The sequence below is a fragment of the Zingiber officinale genome, chromosome 6A, assembly GCF_018446385.1.
Source record: "Zingiber officinale cultivar Zhangliang chromosome 6A, Zo_v1.1, whole genome shotgun sequence".
Lineage (NCBI taxonomy): Eukaryota > Viridiplantae > Streptophyta > Magnoliopsida > Zingiberales > Zingiberaceae > Zingiber > Zingiber officinale.
The window spans coordinates 49,009,613-49,027,457 of record NC_055997.1 but is presented as its reverse complement, the minus strand read 5'-3'; the positions used below and the strand labels follow the sequence as shown (position 1 = coordinate 49,027,457).

The window sequence follows — 17,845 nt, the reverse complement described above, 5'->3', positions numbered from 1 at the left end:
TAATCGCTAGGCACTAATTAACTACTTAATTAAACATGCATCACATACATATAAGTAATTAATTAAATTTTATGAATAGTCATGGCCCTACTACGATTTTCTCAAGCCAATGAGAAGATCGGATGGTCAACCTAAGGTCAACTTCTCAAGCGCCTTCCTTTTGACCACCTTATGTTGCTCGCGCCTTCCTCGTAACTCCGTCTCGAGTGGACCTTCCACAGCTCCAATTTTTGTACATTACAATTTTTAAACTCGAGTTACATTCGAGTCTAAATCTAATTTTCAACTAGAATAAAAGAAAGGCACGACGCGCAGGTCGTGAGAGAAAAAAAATAAAAGTACAATACGCACATCACATCACGGTGCGCAGGCCGTATTATGAATTACAACATAAATTATCCAATCAAATTGGGTCTTTGGGCCATGACTATCACAAAATTAATATATAATTCAAAATTATATATTTTTCATAATTTCCTATAATTTTTCATAATTTTACAGATTTTTATGAGTAAATTTTTCCCGGCGGTCCCGATTAGCAATTTCGGGCGCAATCGCGGAGCAAATCCCCTTGCGGGGTTAGGGGCAGTACCCCTACCCGCGATCTAACCATCGTGAGTTACTCCTAAGCGATCCTATAGCGCCTAAGTCCGCTGTCCCAAAACAATTTGGGTCGAAACATTGCCGTTTCAGAAAATTCTTCTCGATAGTCGAAGCCTACAAGTGTAAAAACACTTGTGCTTCGCTTCTACGAGAAAAATACCCATAAAATCATAAAAATTAGAAAATTCACAGAATGTTTACAGATCTATATTTTTCATAAAAATATGAATCTAAACTCGTACTCGCTTCGCACGTGGCTCTGATAACCGCGTTTTCGCGTCGCGGAAACCCCGAATCACCCTAGCCATTGGATCTCGTGCGAAGAAAAATTTCGAAAAACATGAATACGAGTTTCAAACTACGATCTATAGTAGATCTACAAAGGAAAAACATTTATACCTTTGAAGCGTGCCCTCGCAAATCCCGCTCGTCCAACGGTACACCGGATCTCGAAGTTGTCAACGTAGACAACTCTCTAGTGATATCCACACGAACAAGAGGTGTTCTCTAACACTCAAGGATGGAGAAGAGAGTACCCCAAGTGTGCTAGCACTTTCTAGGGCTCTCGGGTAGGATTTGGGAAAAGAAAAGATAGATAAGAGAATTCTATGTGACAATCACTCTACCTTTTCTTCATGAAACTCAAACACATTCTCCTTCTTTCTTGCTTGAAAACTTTCGGTCAAGAGAAGAGGAGAGGGAGAGCTTGAGGAAGAGAGCTTGGAGAGGATGGAATCAATTCTCACCTTGAATGAAAATCAATTTTCTTTACTCCCTTAGTGGTCGGCCACACCAAGTGTAACCCCCTTCATTAATGTGGCCGGCCACATTAAAGCAAAGGAGAGATTGTAACTTCCATTAGGTGGCATTCTCTTGATGATGTGGCACTTTATGATTGGTCCACATCTTACCAACTCACTAATGATGTGGCAAAAGGGTCAAGTCAAACTTGACTCTTACTCTTCCTCTCAAGTCAAGTCAAACTTGACTTAATCTCTCTAATGGTTGATCTAATCCAACCATTTGATTCAAACTAATTTAATATAATGAATCTAATTCATTTAATTAAATTGATTCAATGAGTCATAATCAAAATTAGACTCATTGAACACATGAATCAAATTGAGTCCAACTCAATTAGCCCAATTAGGATTACTCTTAATCCAATTTGATTCATCAAATGAATCTAATCCTTTTTTGGTTCATCATATGAACCTAATCTCCACCCACTTATTCTTTGTGTGTGACCCAATAGGTTCTTGTAACATTGGGAATGCCCCTAAACTCATTTAGATGCATAAGTAATGAGCGGTATCTAGCAATACATCATTACTACCCAAGTTACAAGAATATCGAGATCCGACATCACCTTGTGACTACTAATTGTGACTCCTCACAATATATGACAAGTGTCCTTCTATCCTAGACATCTAGATTGGTCAATGTGAGGCATATACCATGTCATCCTCTGACCAATCTAAATCTTGAACTCCAAGTAGACTCACTAAATCAAATGAGCTCAATATCCTATATTGACTCATTTGGGCATGGTCATGCACTGGCCATGCACTTCGTGGTCTCACTCTATCAAGAATACTGATGTCTCTCCTGTCATATAGGAGGGATAGATCCCATCTACATCACTCACATCCCTCTGCATAATTTGTTACATACCCAGTAATCGCCTTTATAGTCCACCCAGTTACGAGTGACGTTTGATGAAACCAAAGTACATAACTCCTTATGTAGGGATCCATGGTGACTTCAGGTCTAAGGACTAGTAGTCATACTAATAGTCACATGAGAAAGTATATGACACTCATATAATGATCCATGATACTTTCTCATGGCGGGTCATTCAGTATACATTCTCTAATGCATACCCATGTGTCAACTTGATATCTCTATATCCATGACTTGTGAGATCAAGTCATCGAGTTGACCTACATGCTAGTCTTATTGCATTAACATTGTCCCTAAATGTTAATACTCGACTAGGAATGATTTAGAGTAGTGTTCCCTATATCATCTCACTATCGACTCATCCAATCGATTGATATAGGTAAGAACCTTCTACTCTAGGACGTTATTATACTTAGTTTATTTGGCACCAATACAAGTAAGTATAATAACCAAAAACCAAATGCCTTTATTTATATAGAATATGATACAACAAGTCCAAAATACAATCATCAAATGATTGACTCTAGGGCTCTAGCTAACAGGTCAAGGGTGACCGGATGCTAGGCATGATGGACCAATAGGTCATGGTTGACCGAATGTTGGTTTAGGGGACTTTGGACTTATTTTTAGGCAAAAACAAGGAGCTGGATCGATCAGTCAATCGATTGACACATGCCCAATCGATCGGCCGATCGATTGGGTGAGTCCTCGCGACAAACCTCCTCCCAATCGATCGGTGGATCGATTGGGAGCGGCTCGAAATCGCACAGAACAGCGCTGGATCTATCAGTCGATCGATCCAGAGCTCCCAATCGATCAGGCTATCGATTGGGAGGTGCGATTCTGCGTAATAAGCCCTGGATCGATTGGTGAATCGATCCAGGCGTTTCCCGAGAGCACAGAGGCGCTCTGGATCGATCGACCGATCGATCCAAAACCTTCTCGATTGATTGGGAGCAATCCAATCAATCGGGATCCGACCGTTGCGCTGGATAAAGTCGTTGGCGTGCGATTCCTTCGCCATTGCTCACACTGTTCACTCCTGATCTACACAGTGATCTTCGAGGGTTCTTCTCCAGAGCTCATCGCCAGTTCTTGAAGTTTCTTGGAGTAGTGTTTCCAAGGTCAAGATGCAACCCAAGCAAGAGGAAGAAGCTAGCTAGGGTTTATTGTACACAATCTTGTAAGATTTACTTGTATTTGCTTCTTCTTCTCTTCTTGTTTGTTGTGTGAGTTTGTAAAGCTTCTCCGCCTTTGGTAGTTACCGTAAAGGAGTGTTTTCATAGTGGAGAGTGCTCGTGTGTGTAGATCCTTGGATTAGTCACCTCATCTTGAGGTGGATACCAAGTAAATCCTTTGTGTTAGTGTTGTAGGTCTTGTTTCTTGTATTTCCGCTGAATATCATTGAAGAAACAAGCAACGAAGAGCACGAGTAGCGCGACGAGCTATTCACCCCCCCCCCCTCTAGCTACATTTCGGTCCCAACAAGTGGTATCAGAGCAAGGTTGCTCTTCACCAGAATCATCGCCGGAAAGTGAAAGAGCTAGTGGGTGAAGAAGTTGGAGCAAAATTCTTCAAGTCAAAGATTTTATCAAGCTCAACTTCAATGGAATTCTAAGACGGACTTGGATTCGATACAAGGGTGCCTCCATCATTTATTTCAACAAGCTTCAATCTTTGGAAATCAAGGATCGAGAATTTCTTGATGGTGGAGATAGAGCAATAGTTTGCTCTAATGGATGGATTTGAAGCTCCAACAAATTCCAAGGGCAAAGTTCTCAAGAGGAGCAAGTGGAGCCAAGAACAAATCCAAATATGTGAGGTCAATAACAAAGTGACCAAGCTTTTGCTCAATTTATTGCCAAGCAACATCTTGGAGCAAATTGGAGATTTTGAAGATGCCAAAGAGCTATGGAGCAAATTGGAAAAGATTCATGAGATCCCCTCCACTGTACCAAACCAAGAAGAATCCAAAGAGGATGACTCATTGGATCAAGATAAAGAGGAAGAGGATTCAGAGGTTGAGAGATGCTCAACTTTCGAAGAAGAAGTCCAAGAAGCTTCATCTTCAAAGGAATTCAATGAAAAAGGCAAAGAGGGAGCATACTCTTTGTTTCACATACAAGATGAAGATGAAGAAGCCTCCACCTCTAGGATTGAGGGGGAGCAACTTTTGGTGATGCCGGATCAAGAAGAAGGAGAAGCTTCTACATCCGGGTCAAATGGAGAAGAAGACGATGTATCCTCCAAAAATCAAGAAACATCAAATGGAGGATCATGTGCCATCCCTACACATGAAGGTATAAATAATTCAATTAAAAATAAAAATCACAGTGTATGTTTTAAGTGTAGGGAACATGGGCATTACAAGAGCAAGTGCCCCAAGTTGGCCAACAAGAAGGGCCAAGTTGTACTAAAGGGCAAGAAGAAGCCCAAGGAGACCGTCCCCACAACAAAGAAGAGCAAGGAGCACATTGTGTGCTTCTCTTGCAATCAAAAGGGACATTATAGGAGCCAATGTCCAAAGGGGAAGAAAGCGGTCAAGGCTCATGGAGGAAGTACAACTCAAGGGGGAGCCATCAAGATAAAAAGAAAGATATCATTTATTGAGCCTATTCCCTTGAATAATGGTAAAAAACATGCTAGTTCAAAATTTTATCATTTTAATGCTATTTACCATAAGAATAGAAAGCATGAGAGCTTTAAGGAAAAACATGTGGCTCTACATGCTAAAACTACCACACCTAGGTTTAGAAAGGTAGATAAAAAGCTAAACAAGGAAACTAAGAATTTTAGTTATAGGTCTAGAAATAAAAATGCTTATGAATTCATTGAAAAAACCTAAAGCTAAGGACTTAAGGATGGAAAATCAAGTCTTGAGGTCAAGACTTGATATGTTAGAAAATACCCTAAAAAGGATGGAAAATATCCTAAAAGGGCAAAATGAGCAAAACCTAGGTTTAGGAGCACAAAGGTCATCAAATGGCCATAGAGGTTTGGGATACAAACCCAAGGCTAAGAAGGATGTAATTTCTTACCATAGGGTTCCATATAGCTATGGAACCGAGTCTAGTTCTAAGAGTCAAGTCAAAAATACTAGGAAGGTTATCCCTAAGAGTATTTTTGCAACAAATGTGACTAAGACTTCTAAGAAGTCTAAGAAAGTCACAAAGAAGGTCACAAGGGAGGTTATTCCTAGGGTTGACTTAGAAAAAGTGATCAAGGCATCTAAGAAGCCTAACAAGGTCACTAGGAAGGTATCTAGGGAAGATATCCCTAGTGAATACCTAGAGCATCCAAGGAACACCAATAGGTTTTGGGTTCCTATGAGCATTTTCTCTACCCCATAAATGGGTTAGAAAGTGTCAACTCCGATTAGAAGGGTCGTTAACCCAACTTTGATGAAGTTGACACTCGGAGAGCATTTTCAAGGTTATTATTAACCTTTGAAAATGATAAGGGGTATATGTTTACTCTTGGGAAGAGTAAAATGTGTCACATTTTGAGAAATTGGATGATATTCTAAGTGACACAAATAGGGAAAATCAAAAGAACTACCAAGTTGGGATTTTGGTATGTTCTTAGGAAATTAAAGGCAATTTATGCCTTAACTTAAAGTGGTTACTCTTTGAGAGAGTAATTTGTGCCAATTTTGAGAAATATGCTTAATTTAAATTGGCACAATGTAGGAAAAGGCAAAGAAAATGTCAAAATTAGGTTTTGGCATTTTCTTGATGAAATTGGGCAATCTAGGATTTAGCTAAGGTTTTAGAATACTTAGATAGGTAATCTAGGTATATTTCATTAATGCTAAAACTTGTCATGCTTTGTTTGCCCATCATATGTCATGACATCATATTTGCTTTTGCATTCATGTATTATTATGAAAAATACAAAAATACCATGTCATGTCATACATACATCATATAGTTATAGGAAAATTTTTTTCGAAAATTATTTCTTTTTGATGTATGCCATAACATCATCATGTATTACTTTTTATTTCCTTGTAGATTAAGGACTAATAGCATTTATCAATAAGTAACATCCTTGGTGGATGTTCACAACTCAAAATACCTAGACAGATATGCATGATCCCTAGTTTAGGGCAAAACCAAACTCTACATCGCACAAAAGAGGTATAAGGTGACTTGTATGTGTTTTAGTGCACATTAGATACAAGTGAGATGTTAGGATGATGAACAAAACTCAATATGTTGATTTAGTGCATTCCTTTGAGTTTTATGTTCATCAAAATACATAGTTATGTATTTTCCAATCATTGGGAAAGTTAATGTACAAGTCATGTGCATTGAGCCCAAAGAACATGGTTGGATATTGGTTTTGAAAATGATTTTAAATGTATTTTGGAAAACCTTGATGAAGGCTATCTTTTGATAGTAATCATCATTGAATAGTTAGGCACAAACTTGGAAGAAAACACTAAAGTTTTTACAAGTTTTCAAGTTTGTATTAATCTTTGAAAATATGAAGTATTTTCTTAGAAAACTATTTTTCCATGTTAATGTATACCCTAAATAATGTCTACAACGATTTTCATGATTTTTGGAATTTTGTAGATTTTTCTAGGAGTTTCTGAAATTGACTAAAATGGAATTTCAGCTTTTTCAAAACTTCAATTGATCACCCGATCGATTGAAGCGCCTCAATCGATCCGCCGATCGATTGAAGCGCCTCAATCGATCCGCCGATCGATTGAGAAGGCATTTCCCACGATCAAAAGCTCGTTGGATCGATCAGCCGATTGATCCACGTAGTCTGAATCGATTAGTGGATCGATTCAGCAGGGTTCAATCGATTGGAACCCAACTCCAATCAATTGGGAATGCTGGTTTTAGCTGGGAAAGCATATTTTCAGCATTTTGGACCATGTTTTATTCTATGTAACCTTTCCTTACCCCTCAAAACATATTTTTATACATCTAGGAGGAGTTTTCATGATGAAAACTAGGATGGATTGGTTAAGAAATACTAAGTAGAGGTTTAGGTTGAGGTTTGGTTTCATTATTGAAATTATAAACCTCAAAACTTCTAAATTTGGGTTTCCTAAAGGTTTAGAGATTCCAAGTCATTGTTAGTGCAATGACAGAAGTCACGACCATGTCTTTAGGGGGAGTTACTCTTTAAGGACATGAAAATTATTTTTCATATACCTTGGAAGGTGGTTAACCTTCTTTAGTGAGAATGCTCAAGGTTGGGCATTTGACTACAATGGAGAGTGGATATCTTCATTGTTTCAGTGATATATGCTCAAGGATGAGCATTTGATGAAAATGAAGGGTATGAGACCTTCATTTGAATCGTGTGAATATAACAAGTGGTATATGCTCAAGGATGAGCGTTGAGAATAATGAAGGGTATGAGACCTTCATTATTGTGTTGTGAACAACGAGTGAAGTTGTAAACAATGAAGGGTAACTCTTCAGGGGGATTGTTTGTGATGTGTGCCAATAGGGGGAGAATGTAGGGTTTAAGTTAGACCTTCATTCCCCAAATAGGGGGAGAATGTGCATCGCCCTATGGGAAAAGGGAAGGATGAAGGGAATCCTCATTCATATATTGGCATAAAAGAAGTTTAGGCTATGGGATTAGCCTAACTTAAATAAGGTATTGTCAAACATCAAAAAGGGGGACATTGTTCGTGCAATATTCCCTAGGTCAAGGTTGACCTGGATGACTGAGCTTGAATTGAGTCAAGCTCGAGTCTTGATGTTTGGATTTCGATGTTTGACAATACATATAGACAACACATGAAGATTGCAGGTGTAATTGTTCATGTGGGAAGATTGTGAAGGAAAGTCAAGTAGGTCAAGGTTGACTGGATACTTGACTAGAAAATCCTGGTGAGTGAAGCCAGGTGAAAATCCTAGTGAGTGAAGCTAGGAGAAGAAAATCCTGATGAGTGAAGCCAGGTGAAAGACCTAGTGAGTGAAGCTAGGCAGAAGGAAATCCAGGTGAGTGAAGCCAGGTGAAAGTCCTAGTGAGTGAAGCTAGGCAGAAGAAAATCCTGGTGAGTGAAGCCAGGTGAAAGACCTAGTGAGTGAAGCTAGACAGTTGGAAGTCCTGGTGAGTGAAGCCAGGTAATTAGGAAAGTCCTGGTGAGTGAAGCCAGGCACGAGGAAATCCAGATGGATCAAGGCCGATCGAACATCTGGTGTTAGAAAGTCCAAGTAGTCCAAAGGGATTAATTGGATACTTGGCATGAGGAGGAAAAGTTCAAGTGGGTCAAAGGGATTGACCGGACACTTGGTGAGCGATTCCTAGCAGGTCAAGGATGACTGGATGCTAGGCATGATGGACCAACAGGTCATGGTTGACCGGATGTTGGTTTAGGGGACTTTGGACTTATTTTTAGGCAAAAACAAGGAGCTAAATCGATCAGTCGATTGATTGGCACATGCCCAATCGATCGTCCGATCGATTGGGTGAGTCCTCGCGACAAATCTCCTCCCAATCGATCGATGGATCGATTGCGAGAGGCTCGCAATCGCACAGAACAGCGCTGGATCGATCAGCCGATCGATCCAGAGCTCCCAATCGATCAGGCGATCGATTGAGAGGTGTGATTCTACGCAATAAGCCTTGGATCGATCGGTGAATCGATCCAGGCGCTTCTCGAGAGCAAAGAAGCGCTCTGGATCGATCGACCGATCGATCCAAAGCCTCCCCGATCGATTGGGAGCAATCCAATCGATCGAATTCGAGGGTTCTTCTCCAGAGCTCACCGCTAGTTCTTGAAGCTTCTTAGAGCAGCGTTTCCAAGTTCAAGAGGCAACCCAAGCAAGAGGAAGAAGCTAGCTAGGGTTTATTGTACACAATCTTGTAAGATTTACTTGTATTTGCTTCTTCTTCTCCTCTTGTTTGTTGTGTGAGTTTGTAAAGGCTTCTCCTCCTTCGGTAGTTACCGTAAAGGAGTATTTTCATAGTGGAGAGTGCTTGTGTGTGTGGATCCTTGGATTAGTCACCTCATCTTGAGGTGGATACCAAGTAAATCCTTTGTGTTAGCATTGTATGTCTTGTTTCTTGTATTTCAGCTGCATATCATTGAAGAAACAAGCAACGAAGAGCACGAAGAGCATGAGGAGCGCGACGAGCTATTCACCCCCCCCCCTCTCTAGCTACATTTCGGTCCCAACAGTTTTAGCATGTAGAACTCCAAGAAAGGTTTCTTACCTTTTAGGCATAGAGGAGCTTTATCTAAAGAGATGTCTCAGAAGACATCAAAGGAAATAAATGACATGAAAGTAGTTCCTTATGCTTCGGCTGTAGGAAGTTTAATATATGCAATGCTATGTATGAGACTGAATATCTGTTTTGCCGTGGGCATGGTTAGCAGATATCAAAGCAAATCTGGACAAGGACATTGGTCTACAGTAAAGCATATATTGAAGTACCTTAGAGGCACTAGAGATTATATGCTAGCTTATAAGGCAGATAATTTGTTCCCTATGGGTTGCATGGATTTTAACATCTAATCGGAAAGGGACAATAGTAAGTCAACCTCGGAGTTTTGTGTTTACTTTAGGAGGTAAAGTCATAACTATGGAAGAGTGATAAGCATAGGTATTTTTTCGGACTCCACCATAGAAGCTGAGTATATGGCAGCCTCTGAGGTAGCCATAGAAGTTGTATGGCAGAGATACTTCAAGATAGACTTTGATATGAGTTTTGGTTTGCCCAAAATAATTTGGTGCAGTAGCAAACTCGAAGAAACCATAAGTCCATAAGGCAAGTAAACACAATAGAGCCAAGTAAACTGGAAGATCCTTTCACTAAGGCCCTTAAGGCAAGAGCTTTTGATGGGCATGTTGAAGGGTTGGGAATCAGATGTATGGCAGCAGATATGGCAGCTTAGTCTTTTAGTATAAGTGGGAGATTGTTAGGATGTATACTAAAAGCCTAGCTTTTGGTATAAACATTTATCTAGAAATAAAAATCACATTGGTTAAATGCCTACATTTATGATAAATATAGTTATTCAATTAATTTATATTGTAGATAAAATGGTGTGTGGTGTCACACACAGAAGATCATGTTATCGGTTATTTATAAATTATAAACAGTTGCTCACGACTAAGATGGAAAGGAACAAACCATTGGAATAGTCATAGTGTAATTAGGTATTAGTTTATCTTGACTAATAAATTACACTAGTACACTCTAAGTGTATTAAGTAAGACCATTTTAGGTAAGTTCTTTTTATACTGACTTGATAAAAGAACTAGACCTTAGTTATTATGGAAGTGTGTGCTCTTAATCCTAATATAATAACAAGCACATATATTTGATATTTATTTCTTTAATTTATCAATGGGTGAGATTTAGTTTGATAAATCAATAAGCCCGATAAGTTGGGGAATGATATCACTTATAGTGTGTGTTGTTGATTATAGAAGGAAACTATGTCCTAGTGGTCTAGGTTGATAATGTCCCCAAGAGGAGCTCATAAGGATTGTCATGTTAAACCCTGCAGGTGGACTTAGTCCGACATGACGATAAGGTTGAGTGGTACTACTCTTAGACTAAGATATTAATTAAGTGAGTTGTCAGTAACTCATTTAATTAGTGGGCATTCGACATCTTAAACACAAGGAGACTAACACACTCATAATAAGAAGGAGCCCAAAATGTAATTTGGGATTGATGTGATAGTTAAATAATAATTCTTTAGTGGTATGAATTATTATTGATGAAGTTAAGTTGTGTGTTCGGGGCGAACACGGGAAGCTTAATTTCATCGAGAGACCAAAACCAATTCCTCCTCTCGGTCCGTATCGTAGCCTCTTGTATATAGAGATTTATACCCACCACATACCCACTTTCTTACCCACTCTTTGGTGGTCAGCCAAGCTAGCTTGGAACCCAAGCTAGGGCCGACCAAGACCCAAAGGTTGAGCCAAGTTGGTGGTCGGCCAATGCTTGGAGTCCAAGCATGATGTGGTCGGCCACATCATATTAAAAAGGATTTTATTTATAAATTTTTCTTATGTGGATTCTATGGTTTTAAAAGAGAGTTTAAAATTTAAATCTTTCCTTTTATAGCTTTCTACAAAAGATTAGAAACTTGTACAAAAAAATTTTGTACAGTGGAACCGGTACGTTTTCCTAGGACTAACCAACAATTATATAGGGATTAAGAGGACGCACATCTATAATAACAGAGTTCTGTTCTTTTATGTAGTTAGTACAAATTGAACAGCTTCAAATGGTCCTGCTCAATACACACAAAGTGTACTAATGTAATTTATAGTCAAGACAGACTAATACCAAATTACACTACAACCGTTCCAATGGTTTGTCCAAATCTATCTTGGTTGTGAGCTATTATTTATAATTTATAAGGAACCGATAACATGATCTTCTGTGTAGTACTATACATCATGTTATCTACAATATAAATTAAATGGACAACTGCATTGACATATATATATATATAAAATGTAAACATTTGACCAAAGTAATTCTCATTTCAAAATATTTCAAAACAGATATTCATATAAAAGCTAGATTTATAGTATACATCCCAACTTATCTTATTATGTACCTTTATGTCGATGATATAACATATATGAGCTCTTCTGATTCTTTACTATTCGATTTTAAATCTAATATAATAAAGAGATTTGAGATGTCTGATATGGGAATATTGCATTATTTTCTTGGTCTTGAAGTGAAGCAAGGAGTTGATGGGATTTTTATCTCACAAAGAATATATGTGATAGATCTTCTTAAAAGGGTTATTTTACTCAATTGCAATCTAGATACTACGCCCATGAATATAAATGAGAAGTTGCAATTGGAAGATAGTTCAAAGAAAGCTAATACAAAAAATTTTTGAAGCTTGGTTGGAGGCCTAATTTATTTAACTTATACTAGACCAGATATTGCTTTTTCTATTGGTGTAATTTCTAGGTTTATGCAAAATCCTACAAAGCTTCTTAGCTAGTGGTTTTAATCTTGGATCAAAGCAATTTCATGGAGTTCAAAGAAGTAAGCTACTACAACCTTATCTTTTTCAGAAGAAGAATATGTAACAGTAACTTTAGCAGCATGTGAAGCCGTTTGGATTAGAAAATTACTTGTAGATATTTACCAACAACAAAAAGATGTAATTATTATTTTTTGTGATAACAAGGTGACAATTGTAATGACAAAAAATTCAGCTTTTCATGCAAGGACTAAACATATTGATATTCTTCTGCATTTCATTTGAGACTTTGATGTAAATAATGAAAATATATTGGAGCACCACAGCACACATGAACAAGTGACGGATATCTTGACGAAATCAGTTCCGAGAGATAAATTTATTTAGATCATGTCTTGCTGTTTGTAATTTTGAATCAAGGGGGAGTGTTGATAAAATGACTCAAAATTAATATTTGAGTTAGTGGGTTGATGAGATAACAATTAGTTGTAGTGTTTCGTAGTGGTTAAAGAAAAATATCTTTGTTCAATTTATTAGTTGTGTTAGTGGAATAGAATAGTTGAGTTAGTCGGGTAGAATTATAGAGTTAATGGTGTTTCATGAGTTATATAAATAGCTTATAAATAGACTATGTGTTTTATGAATAATTGTGTGAAAAATTATAATGTTTTATTTGTCCGTCTTATCCTCTATCCTTCCATTTTTATCTAACATATTCATCATTGCACAACCCCACTGGACACAGCACCATCGCACACCAACACCCTCTCCTTGCCATTTAACAGACCACTTATAACAAGAGCCATCAACAAGCTTGTGCCCAGCACGCGATACCATCCTCCAATCACCCTCTCCATGGGGAAAAATTTAGAAAGAATGGAGGGCTTCTCTCTAAATTGGTGTTTGAAGTGATGCCATGTTGTCATTGGCGTGCTCATTTCAATGAACCTTTGACAAATACTCTGCTCCCTCTCTTGCTAATGAAGACTAGCACTTCCCTTCTATGAAGAGAGTTCTCATCGTGTGAACTTATCGTGTGTACAACAAAAAGAACATGTAGGTTCACGCGCTCACAAAATGGATGAAAATAGCTCCATCTTCTTCCTTCTCATGCATCCTCTGCCTTCCTACTCTTTTTACCACAATCATTGACTCGTCTCCAGCTGTTTTGCCTCATCTCTTCAATTGCTCTAACTCTTTCCTTCCACTTTGATCTCATTCTTTCTTTATTTGCAACATCCAACTCGTGCCCATGTTGGACTAGGCTTATTGACCGTGTTCCATTAAAAAAATTATTTTCAAAAATCTATAAGTGAAAAAAAAAATGAATTTTATTTTAAAACTTTATATTGATAATTAATAATAATTTATATATATATAAAACAAGGTTGCCAGATTTGGCCCAATGGGAGTGTCAAGCTTAATCGCATACCTAGCGGATCATGCCTCATTTTAGGCCCTGCTCTACTTAAGCTTGTGGGTTTTGATCTATGGACACATGATAGGGTCAAACTCGGCTACTTGGCTCATACTATATCATTCCACCCTGCATGACACATTTCTACAATCGGTAAATAGAATCTGACCAGCTATAAAATAAATTTATTAATTAAAATTTAATTAAGTATTATTTTAACCGGTTAAATTTTGACCATTTAATATTAGGATAATGCTAAATGATTAAAATAATATATACATTATTATATATGAACATTTATCATATTTATATATTAATTATATATATATTACAATTCAATTTTAGTTGGCCAACACCAACAAAATTTACTCTTAATATTATCATTCTCATATATGGGCGCTTAGAAATTTACGTGATATATCTGTGAACGCGAGCATAATTATATCCGACAGCTGATGATTGGCCAGTTAATTGCGGGGCCCACCACTTTGATGATAGACTGTAGTTCCAAGAATTAATGAATTACTCAAATTGGCGAGTACGCTTCCGCCACGTATCCGTCGAAGGAAGGTAACGGGACGATGAAGCTTGCAGCGGATCCCCCGCCGCTGGCGGGGACAGTTCAGCTATAAAAACACTATAGTGAGCAAAATTGCCATCAAAGAGGATAAGCTTCGCCAAGGCAAAGGCCGAAAGGATCGCTCGATTGCGCGCATCTAAAGGAGAGAAAGAAAGAGTGAGAGGTGGAGTGGATGCTTGGGCAGCGTGACCTAGGAGGTAGCAGAGTTGGAGAAGTCTTTGAAGGCCGAGGACGACGGCAGTCGGTGACCTTGCGAGTTGCGACCGGACGAGCGGCGGATCTCGGCCGATGGAGGAGGAGTACGTGCAGAGATACCACAGGCACGATCCCGGAGATAACCAGTGTAGCTCCACTCTCGTCAAGCACATCAGGGCTCCTGTCCATCTCGTACTTATCCTCTACTCTTGGTTATCTTCATTTTCTTGTTTTTTTTTTCAAATTTTAAATCTCGATCTTGAGGAATCGAACTTAACTGATCATATATCCAACTGAGGGTCAACTGATTTCACGGGTTATAGGGTTTGTTATTATGAATGATTTTGTTCGGCTTTCTGGTCATTTTTCTTGATTCCATCGTTTTCAGTACTTACGAGATGCCTTTTTATAGAACATAGTTTTGGCTTTCCAGATTTGAAGCAGCTTTTTTATTGTTTGAACTTCTAAGATGGAAGAAAGAGGATGCGAGAAAGCTGATTTCTTGTTGCATGAATCACTTTTTTATCTGTAAATCTATCGAAAGAAAGCGATTTGACTGGATTTTTATGTCTTTGATAGGTTTGGTCATTGGTTAGACGATTTGACCAGCCACAGAAGTATAAACCCTTCGTAAGCAGATGTGTGGCGCAGGGTGATTTCGAGATCGGCAGTGTCCGAGAAGTTAATGTCAAATCGGGGCTGCCGGCCACAACCAGCACGGAGAGATTGGAGCTACTAGATGACAAGGAACACCTCCTCAGTGTTAAGATTGTGGGAGGAGATCACAGACTAAAGGTTTGTGATCTGTCTTCCCCCATGTTATCCTACTATCTAATTCCAAACCTATTTGCATTTTTTAACTCTTATCAGATTCATTGGATGTTTCTGATAGATGGAAACCTATGGCCTCATACTTCTATTGTGATATTGCCTTGAAACTTTTCAATTTAGCAAGAGCTTGTCATTGGCGTTCATGAAAATTTCTTCGCACTAACTTGTTGAGTCTCCATTTCTAAATTCAGATAGGCAGCTTGGTTCTAAGTTTTGGCACCAATTAGTAGTCCTTGCAGTTATAAGCAAGCCATATGCATTCTTAATTTCATCAGTCTAATGGCATCTAGTTTGGCTATTGGAAATGTGAATACATTGTTTGGAAAAAAATGCTTGTAATACACACTACGTTCCACTAATCTTTGATCTACACTCAATTATTAGCTCGAATTTGAATAGTTTAGTCACTGTGAATCAATGCATGCTTCCATAAAAGCAGGAATACGAGGTAACATGCCCCCGCGGGCTGGATCAACCGGTTAAGGCGTGGCATCCTTGCACAATGAGTTGTAGGGTCGAAGGTCCACGGACGCGCACTGGATGAATAATCTGGGCCGGCTGTATTAAATTCCGGAGACACCACGCTTTAACCGGGTCAGCATTCACCGCTGATTTACCTCCTCCTAGGATCCCTGTGGGGCCAGGTCTAGGGGGCTGCTGGGCGGCGGGACCCGCCTTTTGCACAAGGAATACGAGGTAACATATTGCGTATCAAAGTGTTTCCCTTTGATGGCAAAACATTTACACGCAACTGTTTTTGGAACCTTATGTTTGAGGTTGACCAATTATTGATATCAACCTAGCAGATTTTTTGTTGAAAATATCTTGCATCATTTTACTACTCAAGCAGTGATGCGATAACTCCTTTTCCTTTTCATGTATTCATTTTTATTCCTTTTCTAAATGGGCTACAATTTGTCATGTGTGTTACTTGGCTTGCAGAATTACTGCTCCATTATCACTGTCCATCCAGTGGTGATTGATGGGAGACCAGGCACTCTGGTCATAGAATCCTTTGTAGTCGATGTGCCCGACGGCAACACCAAGGACGAAACCTGTTACTTCGTGGAGGCGTTGATTAACTGCAACCTAAAATCTTTGGCCGATGTCTGTGAGCGTTTGGTGGCACAACCCAAGGTGTAACACATGGCTGACAAGGTAAGGGGGGAACATGAGGCTTGAAGGATGAAGTGCCAAGATCTAGATAAGTGAATTTTAAGAAATTTTTGGTGTGTAAATAAACAAGAATGCTTCGACTTTTTTGGTGTTGCAGCTAGAAAAAAAAGTGGTGTTTGGTGGATAGCATCGTAAAGCAAGGGAGCAATGGACACTTGAGCATTACCGGACAAAATTGTCCCCAGGTTCTTTGGCGTGATCTAATTATCTTTTGGCAGTCAGCTGCATGGTGTCGTTCCAATTGCAATGCAATAAATGGTCAGATTCATTGTAAGAGGAGGAGAGTCGCTGCTACTGCTGGATGTGACAGATTCATTGTAAGAAGACCACGTGACTCTACTTATTGGAGAATCTCATCTCGATGATCGATCGAGAATTGTGGCTATCGATTCATGTCTTCGACTCTGTTTATTGGGACCGCCAGTATTGGCGAGTTGTCTGCAGGATTTGACCACTATTGGTACTGTATTACCTCACGTAATTAATATTCGCTTTTTTGGGGCATCAGAAAGAATATTTGCTCTTTTCATGGTAAGAAAGAATTAGAATCATTCGACTTTTAAAATTTTTATTGTTTATTTTTCATTACTTCAAGTATAAGAAATGATTAAATTATTCTAGCCGGGCAGCTTTCCTATAGCCATTGACTAGCCAATCAAGTGATTGATGGGGTCATTCAATTATAAGACAATTGCTAAGCGGAAAATCAAATGCTTAATCAACTAACAATCGAACAAAAATATTTTATTTACATAAGATAGGTTAGAGGGGGAAGGGGAAGGAGGGTGTGTAGCATTTAAATTGTAATTATATTTTGTTATTCTCGTTAATGCTTTGAAGGAAGTCTTCACGTAATAATAAATTTTAGTTGTATAATTTTGTGGTCACGGATTTAAATAATAAAAATAACTTTATAATATCACTCTAATAAAATTGTTTAAAGACAACACTACAAATATAATAATTTTAGAAAAAATTATTATAAATTTGACAAAAGACAATGATTTTATAAAAATTATTGTCTTTGATACAATAGTTATCCTAAAAGACAGTCTTAACAACAGTTGGGACAATAGTATAATGAATCGTTGTCAGTGAGAATATTTTTACAACACTTGGAGTTGTAAGGATCTCGAGCGCAAAATAAGACAAGCGCAACGGAATATAATTTCAAGATCCTTTCTAAAAGATCCATGCGAAGAAAATCATACACTAGTTGTGATGAGAGTTCTACCTTTGTTGCGTAAATACGAACTCCTGACAGCAACTTTGCCCTAGGTGGATCTCACCATTATCATCAAGTGGTCGCGCCTCTACGGTATCCACACAAACATGTTCCATTCGTCTCACGAACTCACGATTTGGAGACGAACAAACTTTGTGGTGCTAGCTACTTAGAAGGTTTGGCCAA

The 17,845-nt window shown here is 38.5% G+C and overlaps 1 protein-coding gene across 1 annotated transcript; it reads left to right on the top strand.

Annotated features, from left to right (window-relative positions):
- The first annotated feature begins 14,292 nt into the window (after positions 1–14,292).
- Positions 14,293–16,985, top strand: LOC121996348 (abscisic acid receptor PYL3-like). Its single transcript, XM_042550286.1, has 4 exons — positions 14,293–14,619; positions 15,007–15,222; positions 16,201–16,416; positions 16,532–16,985. Exons 1-3 carry the CDS (start codon positions 14,521–14,523, stop codon positions 16,399–16,401), a joined length of 516 nt encoding a protein of 171 aa, XP_042406220.1. The 5' UTR covers positions 14,293–14,520; the 3' UTR covers positions 16,402–16,416; positions 16,532–16,985.
- The last annotated feature ends 860 nt before the right edge of the window (positions 16,986–17,845 follow it).